The sequence below is a fragment of the Trachypithecus francoisi genome, unplaced genomic scaffold (genome assembly GCF_009764315.1).
Source record: "Trachypithecus francoisi isolate TF-2019V2 unplaced genomic scaffold, Tfra_2.0 Lachesis_group6, whole genome shotgun sequence".
Taxonomy (NCBI): Eukaryota; Metazoa; Chordata; class Mammalia; order Primates; family Cercopithecidae; genus Trachypithecus; species Trachypithecus francoisi.
The window spans coordinates 26,601,581-26,619,263 of NW_022681471.1; the positions used below are offsets into that span (position 1 = coordinate 26,601,581).

Here is a 17,683-nt window from a genome sequence, read left to right on the forward strand (position 1 = left end):
TATTATTTTTGAGACAGAGTCTTACTCTGTTGCCCAAGATGGAGTGCAGTGGCGCAATCTCGGCTCACTGCAACCTCCACCTCCCGGGCTCAAGCGATTCTCCCAACTCAGCCTCCCGAGTAGCTGGGATTACAAGCCCGTGCCACCATGCCCGGCTAATTTTTTTGTATTTTAGTAGAGACGGGGTTTCACCATGTTGCCCAGGGTGGTTTCAAACTCCTGAGCTCAGGCAATCTGCCCACCTCAGCCTCCCAAAGTGCTGGGATTACAGGCGCAAGCCACCACGCCCAGCCTAATTATTTTTTAATTACTTGTAGAGACAGGGTCTCCCTAAGTTGCCCAGGCTAGTCTTGAACTCCTGGACTCAAGAGATCCTCCCACCTCAGCCTCCCAAAGTGCTGGAATTACAGGTTTGAGCCACCATGCCCAGTCCTGTGTCCTTGTTGAAAGCAGATACTGAATGTTATTTCACCCAAAACAGTATGTGGCATCTAGCTGGCATCCCATAAATATTTATCTCACAGAAGAATGCTGGCACATGCACAAAACAAAGATCTATAAATATTTATTACAGTGAATTGACTTTATAAGCTATATAAAATTATGTAGGGAAATAAAGAATTGAGAGTAAGGATACCTTTTTTCCTATGCCCATTAGTTATGAAATCTTGGGATTTCATAACTAATTAAGTCTTGTGCCCCAGACCCTGTGGGTCTCTAATCTCACTGGCAAAATTAGAAGGATGAACTAGACATATAAGATGTTATGATTTTGAAAGCTTTGGAATACAGTCTTTAATAACCATTCTGTTTTCAAAACCACATTTAGACTGGTAATACCAAGTGTTGGCAAGGATGTGGAACAACTGGAACTCTTGTACATTGCTGGTGGAAATTTCATATGGTACAGCCACCTTGGAGGACTTGACATCTGAATATTTTATCATATGTAAATTATATCTCAATTTTTTTAAAGTTCAAGCCATATACGATTTTCATAACTTAGAAATTTTTACACTTACCTTCTTTTCTTTTGAGCAAGGTTGAGTTCCATAAACTTATACTTCTGGTACTGTTCATCCAGCTTCTTTAATACTGTATCTGCAGTCTCATTCCCAGGCTGTTTCATGAAGGAATCTACATCTTCCTTTAATATCAGAAATAATACTTTACAAATTTTAGAATTCACGCAACTCATCAGATTTTTTGACTGCTTTGTTTTTAAAACATAAAAGAAAAAAAGCTTTTCCTCCAAAGGTTTGTTTTTAACTAAAAGTACAGGTTAAGCATCCTTATCTAAAATGCCTGGGACCAGAATTGTTTTGGATTTTAGATTTTTTTTTTTGGATTTTGGAATATTTACATTATACCAGTTGAGCATCCCCAAGCCAAACATCCAAAGTCCAACATGCTCCAATGAGCATCTCCTTTGAGCATTATATTGGTGTTCAAAAAGTTTTGGATTTTAGAGCATTCTGGATTTCAGATTTTCAGATTTAGGATGCTCAACTTGTAGTTATAAAAAGTTAGAGAATTTCAGACAGTATATATATTATATAGCTAACTTATTCTTTCACTTTCCTCTTCATTTTTTTATTCATAAGTAGGAAAAGAAGAATGACTTTGCCCACTATTTATGCATTTCCCATGCATCCCTAGTAGTAAATATGAAAATACTAACAATCAAATACATTGCCTATTCATGCATCCTATTCACAAAATGATTTTACAGGTTGTATGTCAAGATTATCAATTTTATTACTTATTTTTAATTCAACAAGTTTTGCCATAGAAATCATACTAAATATGGTTACTGGGTTCCCAAGGCAATCCACAAATGCTTCCTTCAGTATCAAATGACCGAAACAAAGTAAATCTAAAAGGCAAACAGAATAATCTTTTGTAACAGAAGTAACTGATCAAAAGAAAAGCAGTAAAACTGACGTTAAAATATTTTTATACCACATGCTGATCCTTGAAGAAAGGCTAGTTAATTAGATAAGGATCAGAAACAAGATGAAAATATATGGAAACTTAAAAGAGATGCTACAAGAGCTGTCTAGTACTTTACAGAAGTCTAGTTCTTTATTATAAGTAACTTCAATTATCTTATAGCTTCTAAGATCTTCAAATCATTATTCTTATCCATATTTATTAGCTACCAGAGAATATCTTAGCTGAAACAAGGAAAAAAAAGGAAGAGAAACACAGCAAGGGAGTGAACTATGAAGCCATCAAACTAGAGACAGTAAAGGAAATTGAAAAGGTGAGGCTGAGAGTTAATGGCTGAGTTCTGCATGTAAAAGAGAGATGCCATCTTCCTAGAAGGGTCACTGGAGGGAAGAGAAAGAAGTGTAAGTTTCTAGCACATGATACATGTTATTAGGTGCTGGAGTTCAGCAAGAATTAACTATAGCAGCATAGGCTGTAGTTAAGAGACAGGAGGTGCCTGGTTTGAATCCTGGCTTCACCACTCACTAGATGAGTTGACCTTAGGGAAGTTACTTAACCTCTCTTTGCCTCAATCTCCTCATCATCTGTACAAGTACCTTTTCATCACCAGAAATTAAATGAGTTAGCATAGGTGAGATGCTTATAAGAGTACGTGACACCTATCTATAGCATAATGTGCCACAGGAACACAAAGTGCCAGGGATTTTGTTTTGGGGTAGAGGTCAGCGAAAACTACAGGGAGGTGATAGCTGAACTAGATGTGGAAAGATGAAGAGGTCATGAAATGGACAAGGGTGAAAGAACAATTCAAGCGGAGAAAGAAAACAAATTACTGCCTCAGTGGGGTTGGGGAATGGACTGGGTCTGATTTCTAACCACTATGGTACATTGCCTCCTATCATCATGAACATTAATATCTATACGACACCTACTACACTGCAATACTGCAAGCATGTCCTCTGTTTCTCATAACAACTCTCTAAGTATTGTCATCCCTATTTCAGTTAAAGAAACTCAGGGCCAATAATCTTTCTACAATACCATGTCCCTTCAATTATTAATAGTTTGGAAACAAAAACAGTTATATAAAATTTGGGTTGCTTATTAAATTATGCACGTAGAAATTTTAAGGTCTAGAAAAAAACAACCATGACATTGTAGGGAAAAAGCATTTTAAGACATTATAAAGCCCTCAGATAAAGTGTCTCCTCCCGAGTTAGATTTCTGAGGCCATCTCTAGCTGAGCACTATGAATGTAACATTTCAGGCACTATGGAAATTCAATTAGACACCGAGTTTGAACTTATACTATGTGTCAGGCACTGTGCTATGACCAGGAGAAGTGGGGCCATGCATGAGAACTCTCTGCTACTTACATTACCCAGTAGCAGAGCATGAGGGGTAAGCCGCCGGTCTGGACCTCCACAGATTGCCCAAGTTCAAATCCTGGATTCCTCACTTACATCCTGTGTGGCCTGGGCAAGTTACTCAAGGGCCCCGTACCTCAGTTTTATCATCTAAAAAACGGGCATAACAGTAGCTACCACCTCGAGTTTTGTAAAATCATTAAGAAAGTGACCGGCACTCAACAAATTTTATTCTTTGTTATGATTAGATAATAGATCAATGTAGAGAAATAAATGACACAGCTCATAAAAACACAAAATAATAACCAAACAATTACGAAATTCAATCAGCAAATGCAAATATACAATACCAAGTGTGGTATAAATAAATGAGTCTTTAGAAGGATATAAGACGTGGTTAGTGAAAAAGGCAGAGGTAAGGTAAGGTACAAACCAAATGGTTGAGAAACTTCCATGAAGATTTTATAGTAGCTAAGTGGGGACAGACAGATGACCTGGCCTGGAGGGCCAGTGAGATGTTTTCTCTCATTAGTCAAATAGTTTTCAACTACTATTTCTAAATTAAATAAATAAAATAAGAAATTTTTAAAGCCACCCAGAACAGGCGGCCTCTGGAGCGACCCGATCCCCTCTCGGACGCTAGCGAACCTGGGACCTAGCGCCATCACGAGGGTTCAGCCTCCTCTCTCAACAATTCATTCTCCACTAAGTTGTCAGAATGATGTACCTAAAACGAAAGGCCTTCTGATGACAGCCCGTTGCCTACCGGAAAAACCTCAATTCCTTAGCAAAACACAGAAGGACTTAACACTCTCACCCTATCATCCTACTTTCCCATCGGTCTCTTCCATTTTCCCCGAGGCAACAGACCACTGCATTCCTTCAACAGACAAGGTGATATTCCGTTTTCACATCTTAGCATTGGCTGTCTGCCTATTCATTGTACTGTCTCTCCAGCATCCATGCTGAGTCGAGCTCCTCACCACCTCCCCTTTTCCAACCAGCAGGGGGACGAAAACCGGCGGCAGCCCGGAGGTCCCTCAGGCCGCCCTGACCCGCGCCCGCCGCCCGCCGCCCCTCGCCCCTCGCCCCTCGCCCCTCGCTGCGGCCCCACACCTCGTTCATCTTCTAGGGCCTTCTCGAGCTACGTTTCTTCCGGACCGGCCCCAGCAGAGCTCAATCTAGCCAGGAGCGAAGAGTGAGAGCAGACCGAGCGCCCCCTCCCTGAACATTTAGCTCAGCTCCTTCCAACAATCGAGGCCTGGGTGGGAGCCGGGAAGAAAGGGGGCAGTCCACGGCCTCAAGCCAAGATGCCAGGGAACAGCGTGCCTCTTACCACAAACACGGCCTCAGGAATCCCCAGGTGGAGCCGCCGCCCATTCCCTGTGGCCATTTCTCCTTTGCCACAACTGTCCTTAGCGGCCGCCATCTTGGGGATGCGAGCGCGCGACTGCCTCCCGGACCGCCGGCCGCCGGGATTCTGTGATTGGCTTGTTAGCACTTGCAGGCCCGCCTCTCCATGCACTTTCATTGGTGCGCAGGGAGGGTCCCCCATAAGCCCCCGTTCTCCTTTGGCCGAAAGTAGCCCAACCTGTAGGTGCTCATTGGCTGCCCTCAGGTAAGTGACAAGCGTGGAAGGGCCGCGGAAGAGAAGCTAGAGCGACAGGAAAAACCCATACGCCCTCCTGGGAAAAGGGGATTTGTGAGTGAGCGGTGCTAAAGCCCTAGGAATAGGGACCTAGCCTGACCCCACCCCGACCCTAGAACTGGCAGCAGCCTTCACAATGGCCTCTGGAGAGACTCAATCCCCCTCGGATGCTAGCGAACCTGGGACCTAGCGCCATCAAGAGGGTTCAGCCTCTGTGCCTTTCTGGTCTCACCATCCCAGGGAGCTTCCTGCCCCTTGAAGGGAACTTACCACTTACGTTGTGTCTGTTTCAGAGTGGTCGCACCAGCCTTTCCTGAAAGCCACCTTTGAACAGAATGTCTTCTCTCCAGCTCAAACGTTTCCAAAACTTCATAGTCTACATACAAAATCGTAAGAACTCCACCTAGGCTTCTATGTGATTTCCTTTTTCCTGGGACTGATGTTATTTATCCAAGGTGATGTGGAGAAGTCCTTTGTTCTAGGCAACTAATCCTTCTGCAACCCGACCCCACCACCTCATCTGCCAGAAGGATGGCCTGGGGACTCCCAGACATTATCCTGCTTTATTTCCAGAATCCATTCCTAGGCTTGCCACTATGCAATAGGCCCTAGAACCTGGGTTCTAGTTTAACCCTGTCATTAACAGGCTGTGCCTCATTAGACAAATGTCTTGACCTATCTAGCTCAGTGTCCTCACATGTGAAATGTGAGCTTTGGACTAGAGGATCTCCAGACTCACTTCTAGTGCTAATACATTTTGACTACGACCTCTGGTGAGTCATCAGGGCACTAGTACTAATTCTGCATCCCATGATTGTCACTAAATCCCACTGGGTCCTCCGGGTTCCTTCTGTAACTATGCAGTTCTCAATTTAGAAAAACTGATCTTGGGCCCCAAGGTGAGTAATTACACCCCTCCAAATACCTCTGCCCCTATGTCCACCCAAGCTCTTCCTTTCCCACCAAACCCAATAAAAAGCATGGATGTAAAAAGGTTTGAACTCTGCTTTCATGTTCCTGAATCTCCTTTGGGCCGGACTCCTCAGGCTACACGAAGACCTTCAGTATAAGCCATGGTAAATTCCCAGTCACAAGATTTCCTGGATAATAATTGGGAAAGATGGTGCATTCAGCATAATGGTTAAGGCTAAGAGCATGTACTTTGCAGTCAAGCTTGATTATTTATTGGCTATGGGATATTAGGTTAGTTACTTTAACAGTGTCTCTGTTTTCTCCGTTGTAAAATAACCATAATAATGGGGCTTTGGGCACATATTATTAAGTAGATTGAATGGAATTACACATATAACATACTTGATACTGTGCCTAGTACCTAGTAAGCCCTCAATAAATTTCAGCTACTGTCCTGATAATTGAAAGGCATGGATATGGCACAGAATAAGAAACTCAGGGGTCTGAGACATGAGCCATAACTTGTCATGATAAAGGCCTCATGATGGGGAGAAATCACACAGCCTCCTGATAGCATGGGAGATCTGCAGGATCCCTCAGATAGACATCTGTTTTAAATCCCTCACAGCCTCCTGGGGAGGAAGAAGGGCTATTCTTCACATATATAGATAAGAGAGGGCATTCAGTCTGGCTCAGGACCAAGGCTCCAAAAACATTGGAGCCCCATGATATTGCACAGCTCACTGGGCCTGCTATTTGTGGATATGTTGAAATGCCTTGAAATATGAAAGCCCAAAAATATGACCAACTCTTTTCAACTTGACTCTAAAATGTCTGATGTCAGTACCAAAGAAAAAGAGAAGCTGAGATGAGTTCCTCTATCAGCCTATAAATTCTTAAGGGTAGGGACTTGTTTCTCTTGCCTTTGCTTCTCTGGGCCTCACACTGAGCCTGATACATAGCAGCTTCGTCATTATTTATTGGCTGTGTGAATCAAGCAACAAATGTTTGTGGAGCATGTACAATGTGCTCAACATTGAGGTAGTGAAGATAAGTTACACTAGAAGAATTTGATGCAGTGTATAACTGGAGATAATAAATCTAGTTAAGAAACTAAGACACTCACAAGAAAAACCACCTAGCTGGGCAAGACAGTCAATGCTAAGTGCCAGAGACACTAAGTGTAGTGGAATCCACCTTGCATGGAAGGCCTGCTTTTGCCCACACATTGGAAAAAAATTCTGGATTTGGAGCCAAGAAACCTTGGAAGTCATCTCTCTTAGGGCCTCCATTTCCTCTTCCTAAAGAGGATTTTGGAATTGCTAATCTCTAAAAAATTCATCACCTTTCACATATTGTAGTCTCTGTTTACAGATGATGGCTCAAAAATAACAATGTGTGGGCACATTACAGTTTCAAGAAAGCTAAGCCAGCAGAGACCAGAATATTTGATGAAATTTCCCATGCCAAGGTGAGCTTATGTTACTCAGGGATCACACTCCCCGCCCAAGACAAGAAATCATAGGCAACCATTGCTCTTGCTGTTGCTTAGAGAGCAGCTACAGCAATTACATGGTGGGAGTCTGGAGACTCTGCTCAGGAAATCCATTTTGGCAAAATGATGCCACCCAAAGGATTATAAGTCATGCTGCTATAAAGACACATGCACACGTATGTTTATTGTGGCACTATTCACAATAGCAAAGACTTGGAACCAACCCAAATGTCCATCAATGATAGACTGGATTAAGAAAATGTGGCACATATACACCATGGAATACTATGCAGCCATAAAAAAGGATGAGTTCGTGTCCTTTGTAGGGACATGTATGCAGCTGGAAACCATCATTCTCAGCAAACTATCACAAGGACAGAAAACCAAATACCACATGTTCTCACTCATAGGTGGGAATTGAACAATGAGATCACTTGGACACAGGAAGGGGATCATCACACACCAGGTCCTATTGTGGGTGGGGCGGGGATAGCATTAGGAGACATACCTAATGTAAATGACGAGTTACTGGGTGCAGCACACTAACATGGCACATGTATACACATGTAACAAACCTGCACGTTGTGCACGTGTACCCTAGAACTTAAAGTATAATAAAAAATAATAATAATAATAAAAATAAAAAATAAACTTAAAATGAAAAAAAAAATGATGCCACCAGCCTTGCTATGAGAACAGGAAGGAGGCAAATTGTCACTCCATTTTTCTCATTATCTAACATCTGAAGCTTCGTCAGTCCTCCTAAAACAAATGTTCAGGTATCAGGGGGCTCAGCACATCAATTGAAGACTGAAAGAAGAAACCTTGTAAAGTCTTCTAGAATACAATACTCTGAGACAATGGACACCTGGATCATGACACTCTCCCATACACTTCAGCTATACTCCCTCACATTACCACTGCCTACTTCCATTTCTTTGTTCAACCTATTCTTTCTGCCTGTAATGCCAAACTTCTTCCATCCACTATGCATCTACTATTTGAAATCTTCTTTATCATTTAGTACTTGAAAGCTTCCTTTGCTAAATTAATTGTTCTCTTCTTTGAGTTCCATGGTGCTTTGTGCTTCCTCTCTGCGTATATGTTTATCTGGAGCATCCTTTCTCACTCTGTTAACTCTGTCTATTTTTAAATATTATCATTAAACTTAAGTATCAGTTCTCTGTTAAGTCATCCTTGAAATCTCCAGACTGGGTTAGCCATTTCTCCAATACTAATTACAGTTGGGTTTGTTGAATGAATAAACAAATGAATGAATAAAAGGATGGCTGAATAAATATAAGAAGCAGTTGAGGCTTAACAACACAAGTTTATAAAGGTCTGTACCAGGTCTGCACAGTTCTGTGTCTTTCTATGATGATGAAAATGTTACAATGAGGCTTTCTTCTATGAGAGACCAACAGTACACAAAAGATGGCTATGTTGCAAAACTCCATTATAACACTGATCCTGCCTCCACTGATTGCCTATCTCTGCCAAGGCGCTTAGCAACAACAACCCAAATGTACCTGATGTTCTAGGGATGGAGTGGAAGGACTACTGGTCCTTAGGCCTTGCTGGGTATGAATAATGGGTTGAGGTGCCATTAGAGAAGAAGCTCCCAATGGAGTTGGAACCTATGAATTTTAAAAGAAAATAAACAATTAAAAATTAATTAGTATTTAATTGCTCTCCTAATATAATAGTACCATGAGAACAAGTAGCCCCCTAAAGTAAATATTATATTAATATTTAATAAGCATCAATTGAAAGGAATGCTAAATGCCAGATGCAAAGAAAAAGAGGAAAATGTATTTGTGAAGGGGCTGCTAGTGATAAAGTGTGAGAGACCAAAGAGTGTGGAAAACCTAAAGAACAGTTATTGAAAAGCAGGGATGAACTAGCCACAAAGTACGGCCTACAAAGGACCCTTTACAAGACAGAACTCCAACATCTCAAGGCCAATAATACTCATAGATAAAAGAAAGGAAGTTTGTAGGTGGACGTGGAACGTGTTAAATATATACTGGTATGTATGTATCTTTCATGAAATACTTTAGTATGAACATATGACTTGATATGGCAATCTACAGGTTAAATGTGAAGGATGTATAGAAATTTGCCAGATGAAAGTAGTGAAGGAAGGGCAAGCACATCAAGTCAAGGAGGTAGGTGGAACTAGAAAGGCATGTGACATCTCTTTAGTTTGTTTTACTTTTCTAGTTACTTTATGAGCTCAGATTTTAAATTATATTCAAAAGATGAAAGAATAGCAATTAATGAAGAACAAACTAAGAAGATTGCACAGACCATTAATATAAGACTGTGGCCATCTCCCTCCACTGTTTAAAACCATTAAATGGACCCTCATTGACTATACATAGTGTGTAAACTCCTTGGCATGGCTTACCAAGCCTACTGCTTTCTCATCTTGATCTTTTCCCTCACTTCTCCCTCACTTATTGAGGACATATGGGCTTACTTAAGAACAACTGGGTAAATTAGAAACTGTTCGAATGACTCATAACCAAAAGCTAAGGATTAATGTGTTGACCTGCTGGGAGGTTTCTGGTGATATGCTGCAGGGTTATATTCTTAATCTTCTTGTTCATCTTTATCTATCAATGAAAATGTTGTAGAGGACATGTTCACTGAGCATGTGAATAACATACCCATTGGAAAGGATAATGAATACATTAAATATAATCAGAAACATTAATTTTCTTGACAGACTAGAGATAGGTTCCCAACTGAATAAGATGAAGGTTAACAGAGTCTTGCACTTGGATCTTAAAAAAATACCCACATATATATAGAATGGGTGAGAAGTGAAAATGAAGTTGAAAGAATTTTAGTTGATAGTAACATTTAAGTTTTCCAGTCCTTCCTCCTGTCTTAGCCCCATGTCAGCAATTTGGAAGCAGTTCCTAGCTATCTGCAGTGTGCAGGGATGCCACTTCTGCAGTATCAAACAAAAGGCCTAAGTGAGCAAGGTACCAAGACCTCTTGCCTTACAAACCAGTGCTGCCTAGAAATCCTTGAAATTGCTCTTGCCTGAGGATGAAGATCTTGGTCCACTTCTGTGATGTTATCAGATGGTACACCCTGGAATAGCCCCATGTGGTGACTAGACCGAGCACCTAGTCCTTTTAGGAAACCTAGGTGAATATGCCTCCTTTAATCCACCTGGGTCCACAGTTATTCATGCCTGAGGAGTGGGAGTCTCACTCTGTAGTCAAGTCAATGCTAGGATCTATTTTGTACCTGATTCCTGTCAGCTTCTCTCCCTGGGAAATGGGCCCTGTTCTGTTCACCATTATTTGGAAAGAATCTGAAATAACCTGGCTCTTTAAGCAGCCCTTCATAGTTTTCTCTGCACCCATACTTTTTGCCTCAAGCCCTGTTATACTAATAAATAGACTTTGGTTACTGATGCCTAACCTGGAATCTACCACACTCCTTCGGCACTTGGACCCTGACCTGTGGAGTATCTCAGTTCTACTCCTTCTACCTTAAATTCCTACTAAGTCTATTTTTTCCGGGCTTGGGTTCACTCATAGTTCTAACATATATGCACACCTAGTGTCATATTATACTCTGATCCTCTTCTGGAAATTAACTGGCACATACAGTATATTATTATAGAGGATGTAGAGAAGTACCCAAACAGGACTCAAAAGAGATATGAGGTGGGAGGAAAACCAAGAGAAAATGGTGTTTCTAACTCTAGGAAGGGAGAGTGTTTCCTGCTCTCTCACTGGCCACTCCTGTTCTACCTCTTTTGCAGGTTGCTTCTCATTTCCCTGCCCCAATGACAGATGACCCTTGGGCTCAGTCTCCACTCACCCCTAGGTGATTTCATCCATTCTTTCTCTCAGCACAGTCTTACTTCAAGGCATTTGCACTGATTATTCCCTCTCCTGGAATGCTCTTCCACTTGACTTGCTCCTTCTCCTCTTTAAAATTTCTACTCAAGGCCAGGCGTGGTGGCTCACACCTGTAATCCTGCACTTTGGGAGGCTGAAGTAGGCAGATCATGAGGTCAGGAGATCGAGACCATCCTAGCTAACATGGTGAAACCCCGTCTCTACTAAAAGTATAAAAAAAATTAGCCGGACATGGTGGCAGGTGCCTGTAGTCCCAGCTACTCTGGAGGCTGAGGCAGGAGAATGGCGTGAACCCGAGAGGTGGAGCTTGCAGTGAGCCGAGATCGCGCCACTGCACTCCAGCCTGGGTGACAGAGCAACACTGTGTCTCAAAAAAAAAAAAAAAGAAAAAAAAATCTACTCAAGACTGAGTTTCAATAGAGTTCCCACTGACCAGCCTATTTAAAATGGAAACCTACTCCAATACCCTTAATTCTTCTTCCCTGCTGCAATTTTCTCCATAGCACTTGTCACCTTGTTTATTTATTTCTTCCCCCCCACTAGAATGTACATCCCACAGAGACATGAGTTTTTCTTTCTTTTAATTATTTCCATATTTCTAGAATCAGAATATGTGCTAGTTGAGTGATAGGAGAGAAGGACTGAGTAAGACAAGGACAGAGCTACTCGGGAGGCTGAGGCAGGAGAACGGCGTGGGCCCGGGAGGCAGAGCTTGCAGTGAGCCGAGATCGCACCACTGCACTCCAGCCTGGGCGACAGAGCGAGACTCCATCTCAAAAAAAATAAAAATAAAAATAAAAAAAAGACAAGGACAGAGAAGTAGCTATTCGATTAGGTCACAAGAAAGTCATTAGAGACCTTTATGTTAGCAGTTTAGTGGAACAGTGAGGATAGAAGTCACATTAAAGTGAGTTGAAAAGTGAACCGAGGAGACAATCTCAACGTCCTTTAATATAAACATGGGTTGCTCCTGCCTTACTTCAAGAATATATACAGAGTAGCCTTATGCCTAAAAAGAACTAAGCAAGGCAAGAGTGTCAGGAGATGGAAGCAGAGAGGCAGCATGGAGGATCTTGGCTTTTGCTCTGGGAGAAATGGGGGCAATTGCAATGAAGTTGGTTGATCTAACTTACACTGTAAGCCAATCACTCTGGCTGCAGTGTGAAGAAAACTGTAGGGAGCAAGGGCAGAAGCAGGGAGCCCAGGTAGAAGGCTACTGCAGTGAACCAGGTGAGAGAAAATGGATTAGGAAAAAGTTAGGATGCATTCTGAAAATAAAGGCCATTGCATTTGCTCATGAATTGTATGTGGAGTGAAAGAAAGATGTATTAAGGAGGACTCCAAGGCTTTTGGCCTGAGCAACTGGAAGGATGGAGATGTCATCAGCTGTGATTGGGAAGGCTGCAAGTAGAACAGCTTTGGGGAGATCAAGGGTACAGTTTCAGACACGTGCAATTTGAGATGTGTCAGAAACATGGATATTTGCTATCCTCTGCATGTTCCTGTATATTTACCATTTTCTGGAACGGACCAACAGCAAAAACAACATGAGCAAATTGGTGTATGGCTGGAGCAACTAAATGTCTTCAGAGTTTCCATTACCTGTATTGTATTGCATAAAATTTATGCAGTGCACTGAAGCTATAAATAGAACTAGTGATTACAAAAATATTTTAACTAAGAAAAATTTTAAACCATGAAAATATTGCCAAATAGGCAGAATATAAATAATAAACTAAAAATGAGTTAAAAGAAGGTTGGAATCAGAAAAATTCCAGATATTCTATCTGCATTAACAATTTCTTCCATTAGAAGCTTTATATGATAACAGCAAAATCAGTTCAAGTTTTTAAACCTGATTGATATAGACTAGAAGTGATCCCAAACAGCAAAATAGCAAATAAAACAAAACAAAATGAAACAACAATAAAATTCTTGCAGAAGGGGAAAAAAAACAGCAGCAAACAGTAGTTCATAACTCTTGGAATAAACCAAGAATGTAACCTAAACTAAATTATATTAATAGTTGAATCTCTGGCCGGGCGCGGTGGCTCAAGCCTGTAATCCCAGCACTTTGGGAGGCCGAGGCGGGCGGATCACGAGGTCAGGAGATCGAGACCATCCTGGCTAATACGGTGAAACCCTGTCTCTACTTAAAAATACAAAAAAACTAGCCGGGCGACGAGGCGGGCGCCTGTAGTCCCAGCTACTCGGGAGGCTGAGGCAGGAGAATGGCGTGAATCCGGGAGGCGGAGCTTGCAGTGAGCTGAGATCCGGCCACTGCACTCCAGCTTGGGCGACAGAGCGAGACTCCGTCTCAAAAAAAAAAAAAAAAAAAAAAAAAATAGTTGAATCTCTATTATGTGAATGTTGATAATTCCTATTTTGGATTATCTATTAATTCTGAAACAGCTTTCTCTTGACTATTCCACTTCTGTACATCTCTTTTTATCCCCATTTCCAGGGTTCTTTTCTCTATTCCTGTTAGCCATCTCACAAAGCATATGCTTATTATTTCTCAGACAGCTGCCATTTTTTCCAATGCAAGAAAAGAATGTGGATGGATTACTTTCCATTTAAAAATATCTGTGTAATTTTTTTTTCTGTTAGTAGTTGTAACCATATATCGAACTGTTGATATCTTAAAAGAGGCTTTTCTGGCCAGGTGCGGTGGCTCACACCTGTAATTCTAGCACTTTCGGAGGCCGAGGCGGGTGGATCACCTGAGGTCAGGAGTTCGAGACCAGCCTGGCCAACATGGCAAAACCCCATCTCTATGAAAAATGCACAAATTAGCCAGGCATGGTGGTAAACGCCTATAATCCCAGCTACCTGGGAGGCTGAGGCAAGAGATTCACTTGAACTCGAGGGGCGGAGGATGCAGTGAACCGAGATTGTGCCACTTCACTTCAGCATGGGCAACAGAGTGAAACTCCATCTCAAAAAAAAAAATTAATTGTTTTCAAAACCCTTCCTTATGGTTCTCTAGCAAACAGCTGCACAAGATAAACAAAGTGAATAATCATACAGTATAGATGCTCTGTGCAGAGCCTAAATAAAACAAGCTACAAAATTGATGAATTCCTTCACAAACCATTTCTAACATAATGCATAATCCATGCGTTACACCACAAGATCCCATAGCTTTGCAAATCATTCGAATTTGATCTTGATCCCAGGGTGTTTCCAATCTTGTGATACAGTCTTTCCACTACATTACTCAAACTATCCTTGTGTTATATACTTTGTATACTATGTCCTCTTTGACTACTCAAGCAAGGTATAGCATGATAAATTGGAGAAATTTAATTGCAATTGGGTGTAATTGATTCAAAATTTTCTAATAAACTCATATGAATGATATAAAAAGAAAGAGCGTTTTTTCTTCCTATACATAAGCATTTGCTGGGGAGTCACTGGAGGCAGAACCTTGACAAAAAGTGTCAGTTACCATATAGTAAATTTTCTACTAGTATTTAATAAGCAATATTAAAAGATACAGAAAATATTCTGCTGTATGTTTAACACTGAGAACAAATTCATTGTGAACTTTCTATAGCCAAGACAGTGATCATTCCTTAAGCAATTATCTTTCCTTAAGAGGTTTAAAGACATCGAATTATTGCTATGTTGTTTTAGAAGGCAGAGCAGAGTTCACAATAGCTCAAATTTCCTGAGGAACAGGAATTTGCTTGGAAAACATTCCACATCAGAGAATAATGTGAACTTAGCTAAGAAAGAAAGAGTTGTGACTCTTTTCTGTACTGCATAAACAAAACAATAACAATAGACAAAAATAAAGAAAAATTTGAACCATAATCGCATTACCTGCAACAACTAAAACTTTCTCAGTTTTTCAGTGTTCACTTCCAGTCTTCGTTTATAACATGTTTTAGATGTATACAATAATGTGAAAAATGATAAGTTGGCTTTCAACACAGCAGATGAAAAGCGGAGTAATACCAGTCATAACTTTAATCCCTGTCTTAGTTTCTTTGTCCATTACTAGGTGATACAACATGAGACACAGTGACTTCTGACTTTAGAAGTACTCCAGAGAGCTAGTGATCAGCTACAGGGACTTGAATAAGGAGGCAGAAATACATTTTTAATATCTGTCTTTCTGATCCTTCCCAAAGTATTCTTACACTCTTGCTTCCAATTCTGCTATAAGAAATTCCTTCATTCTTTATATATATCATGTGAGCTAAAATTGAATGTGCAGCATCACACCCAGCTAATTTTGTATTTTTAGTAGAGACAGGGTTTCGCCATGTTGGTCAGGCTGGTCTCGAACTCCTGACCTCAGGTGATCCACCCGCCTCAGCCTCCCAAGTGCTGGGATTGCAGGTGTGAGCCACTGCAGCCAGCTGAATAATTTCTGTTCTTGGTGCTGGTGTCCTGTGCATACTGGGCAGTTGCCATTAGACATTGTTATTGAAAGTCTAATCCATTGACCAGAAGCATCAACATCACCTGGAAGGTTGCTAGAAATGAAGAATCTTGAAGGGAGGGGCCAAAATGATTGACTAGAAAAAGCTGCAGTCAGAGGTCCCCACCAAGAAGAACGAAAACGGAGAGTGAATCCTACACTGGCAATTGAGGTATCCAGGTTCTCTCATTGGGAATGACAAGGCAGATGGCACGACCCACAGAGCCACACAGGGCAAGGGGAGCCCCCACCCCGAGCCAAGGGAGGCAGTGAGTGATTGTGCTACTCTGCCTAGAAAACCATGCTTTTCCCGTGAATCAATGCAACCTGGGGATCAAGAGATCCCCCTCATGAGCCCAAGCCACAAAGGTCTTGGGTCCTAAGCACAGAGCTGGGCAAATTCTCAGCAGCCACACAGCTGGAGACTCCCTAAGACGACTGAGTTCCCAGGGAGGGGGGTGGCCACTATCATGGCAGCAGCTGGCTGCCTAAGACTACTGAGTTCCCCAAAGCCATCACTGTGGCTCCAGTCTGCTGTTTTTCTCCTGCCGGTGGCAGGGAGACTAGATGGTTTGGACCCAGGAGATTTTGGCCAGACTGCCTCTTTAGTCTTGTTTGTTTGTTTGTTTGTTTGTTTGCTTGAGATGGAGTCTTGCTCTGTTGCCCAGGCTAGAGTGCAATGGTGCAATCTCAGCTCACTGCAACCCCTACCTCACGGGTTCAAGCAATTCTTCTGCCTCAGCCTCCCGAGTAGCTGAGACTACAGGTGTGCCACCATGCCCAGCTACTTTTTGTATTTTTAGTAGAGACAGGGTTTCACCATGTTGGCCAGGCTGGTCTCGAACACCTGACCTCAGGTGATCTACCCACCTCGGCCTCCCAAAGTGCTGGAATTACAGGTGTGAGCCACCACGCCCAGCCCAGACTGCCTCTTTAGGCCAGACCCTAACCCAACCCTCCTCATTGGGTGGGGCCTCGCTGCAGGAATTTCAGCAACTCCAGCCAGGGGTTTACGGACAGAACTCTGATCTCCCTGAAACAGAGCCCCTGGGGGGACGGGCAGCCACAGTCTCCATGGATCAGCTGACTTAGTCTTTCTCTCTGCTGGCTCTGAGGAATCCAGGTAGTGTGGGCGAGTGCAATTTCTCCCCAGCACAGTGCACCCCCTCCACCAAGGGGCAGCCAGAGTGCTTCCTCAAGTAGGTCCCTGATCCCATGCCTCCTGACTGGGTGAGACCCCCCAGTAGGGGTCTCCAGACACCTTATACGAGAGTGTTCCCACTGACATCAGGTTGGTGCCCCTCTGGGACAGAGCTCCCACAGGAAGGGGCAGGCAGCCATCTTTGCTGTTCTGCAGCCTCCATTGGTGATACCTCCATGTGCAGGAGGGACCCAGGTGACTAGGATCTGGAGTGGACCCCAAGCAAACTGCAGCAGCCCTATGGAAGAGTACCCTGACTGTTAAAAGAAAAAACAGGAAGCAACAGCAACAACAGCATCAACCAAAAAGTCCCCATAAAAACCCCATCTAAAGGTCAGCAGCCTCAAAGATCAAAGTTGATACACTCATTAAGATGAGAAAGAATCAACAAAAAAATGCTGAAAGCTCAAAAAGCCAGAGTGCCTCTTCTCCTCCAAGTGATCACAACACCTCTCCAGCAAGGGCACAGAACTGGGCGGAGGCCAAGATGGATGAATTGACAGAAGTAGGCTTCAGAATGTGGGTAATGATGAACTTCACTGAGCTAACGAACCATGTTCTAACCCAATGCAAAGAAGCTAAGAACCATGATAAAACATTACAGAAGCTGTTTACCAGAATAACCATGTTAGAGAGGAACATAAACGACCTGATGTGTTACGGGAAGTCGGGGACCCCGAACAGAGGAACCAGCTGGACCCGCAGCAGAGGAACATAAATTGTGAAGATTTCATTTTAATATGGACATTTATCAGTTCCCAAATAATACTTTTATAATTTCTTATGCC

The 17,683-nt window shown here is 42.3% G+C and overlaps 1 protein-coding gene across 3 annotated transcripts in view; it reads right to left on the reverse strand.

Moving 5' to 3' along the window:
• The window catches only part of VBP1 (VHL binding protein 1), a 33,060-nt gene extending 17,837 nt beyond the window's left edge, over positions 1-15,223 (reverse strand). The window contains exons 1-3 of one of the 3 annotated variants that reach the window (XM_033201200.1): positions 15,091-15,223; positions 8,905-9,012; positions 1,023-1,147 (exon numbers count right to left, since the gene is read on the reverse strand). In XM_033201200.1, coding sequence (XP_033057091.1) covers positions 1,023-1,147; positions 8,905-8,982 — 203 coding nt within the window. In that variant the 5' untranslated portion in view covers positions 8,983-9,012; positions 15,091-15,223. Of the gene's footprint in view, positions 1-1,022; positions 1,168-4,656; positions 4,809-8,904; positions 9,013-15,090 lie in introns of those variants that run through there. The other 2 variants (XM_033201199.1, XM_033201201.1) reach the window with 2 other exon arrangements.
• Between the last annotated feature and the right edge of the window lie 2,460 nt (positions 15,224-17,683).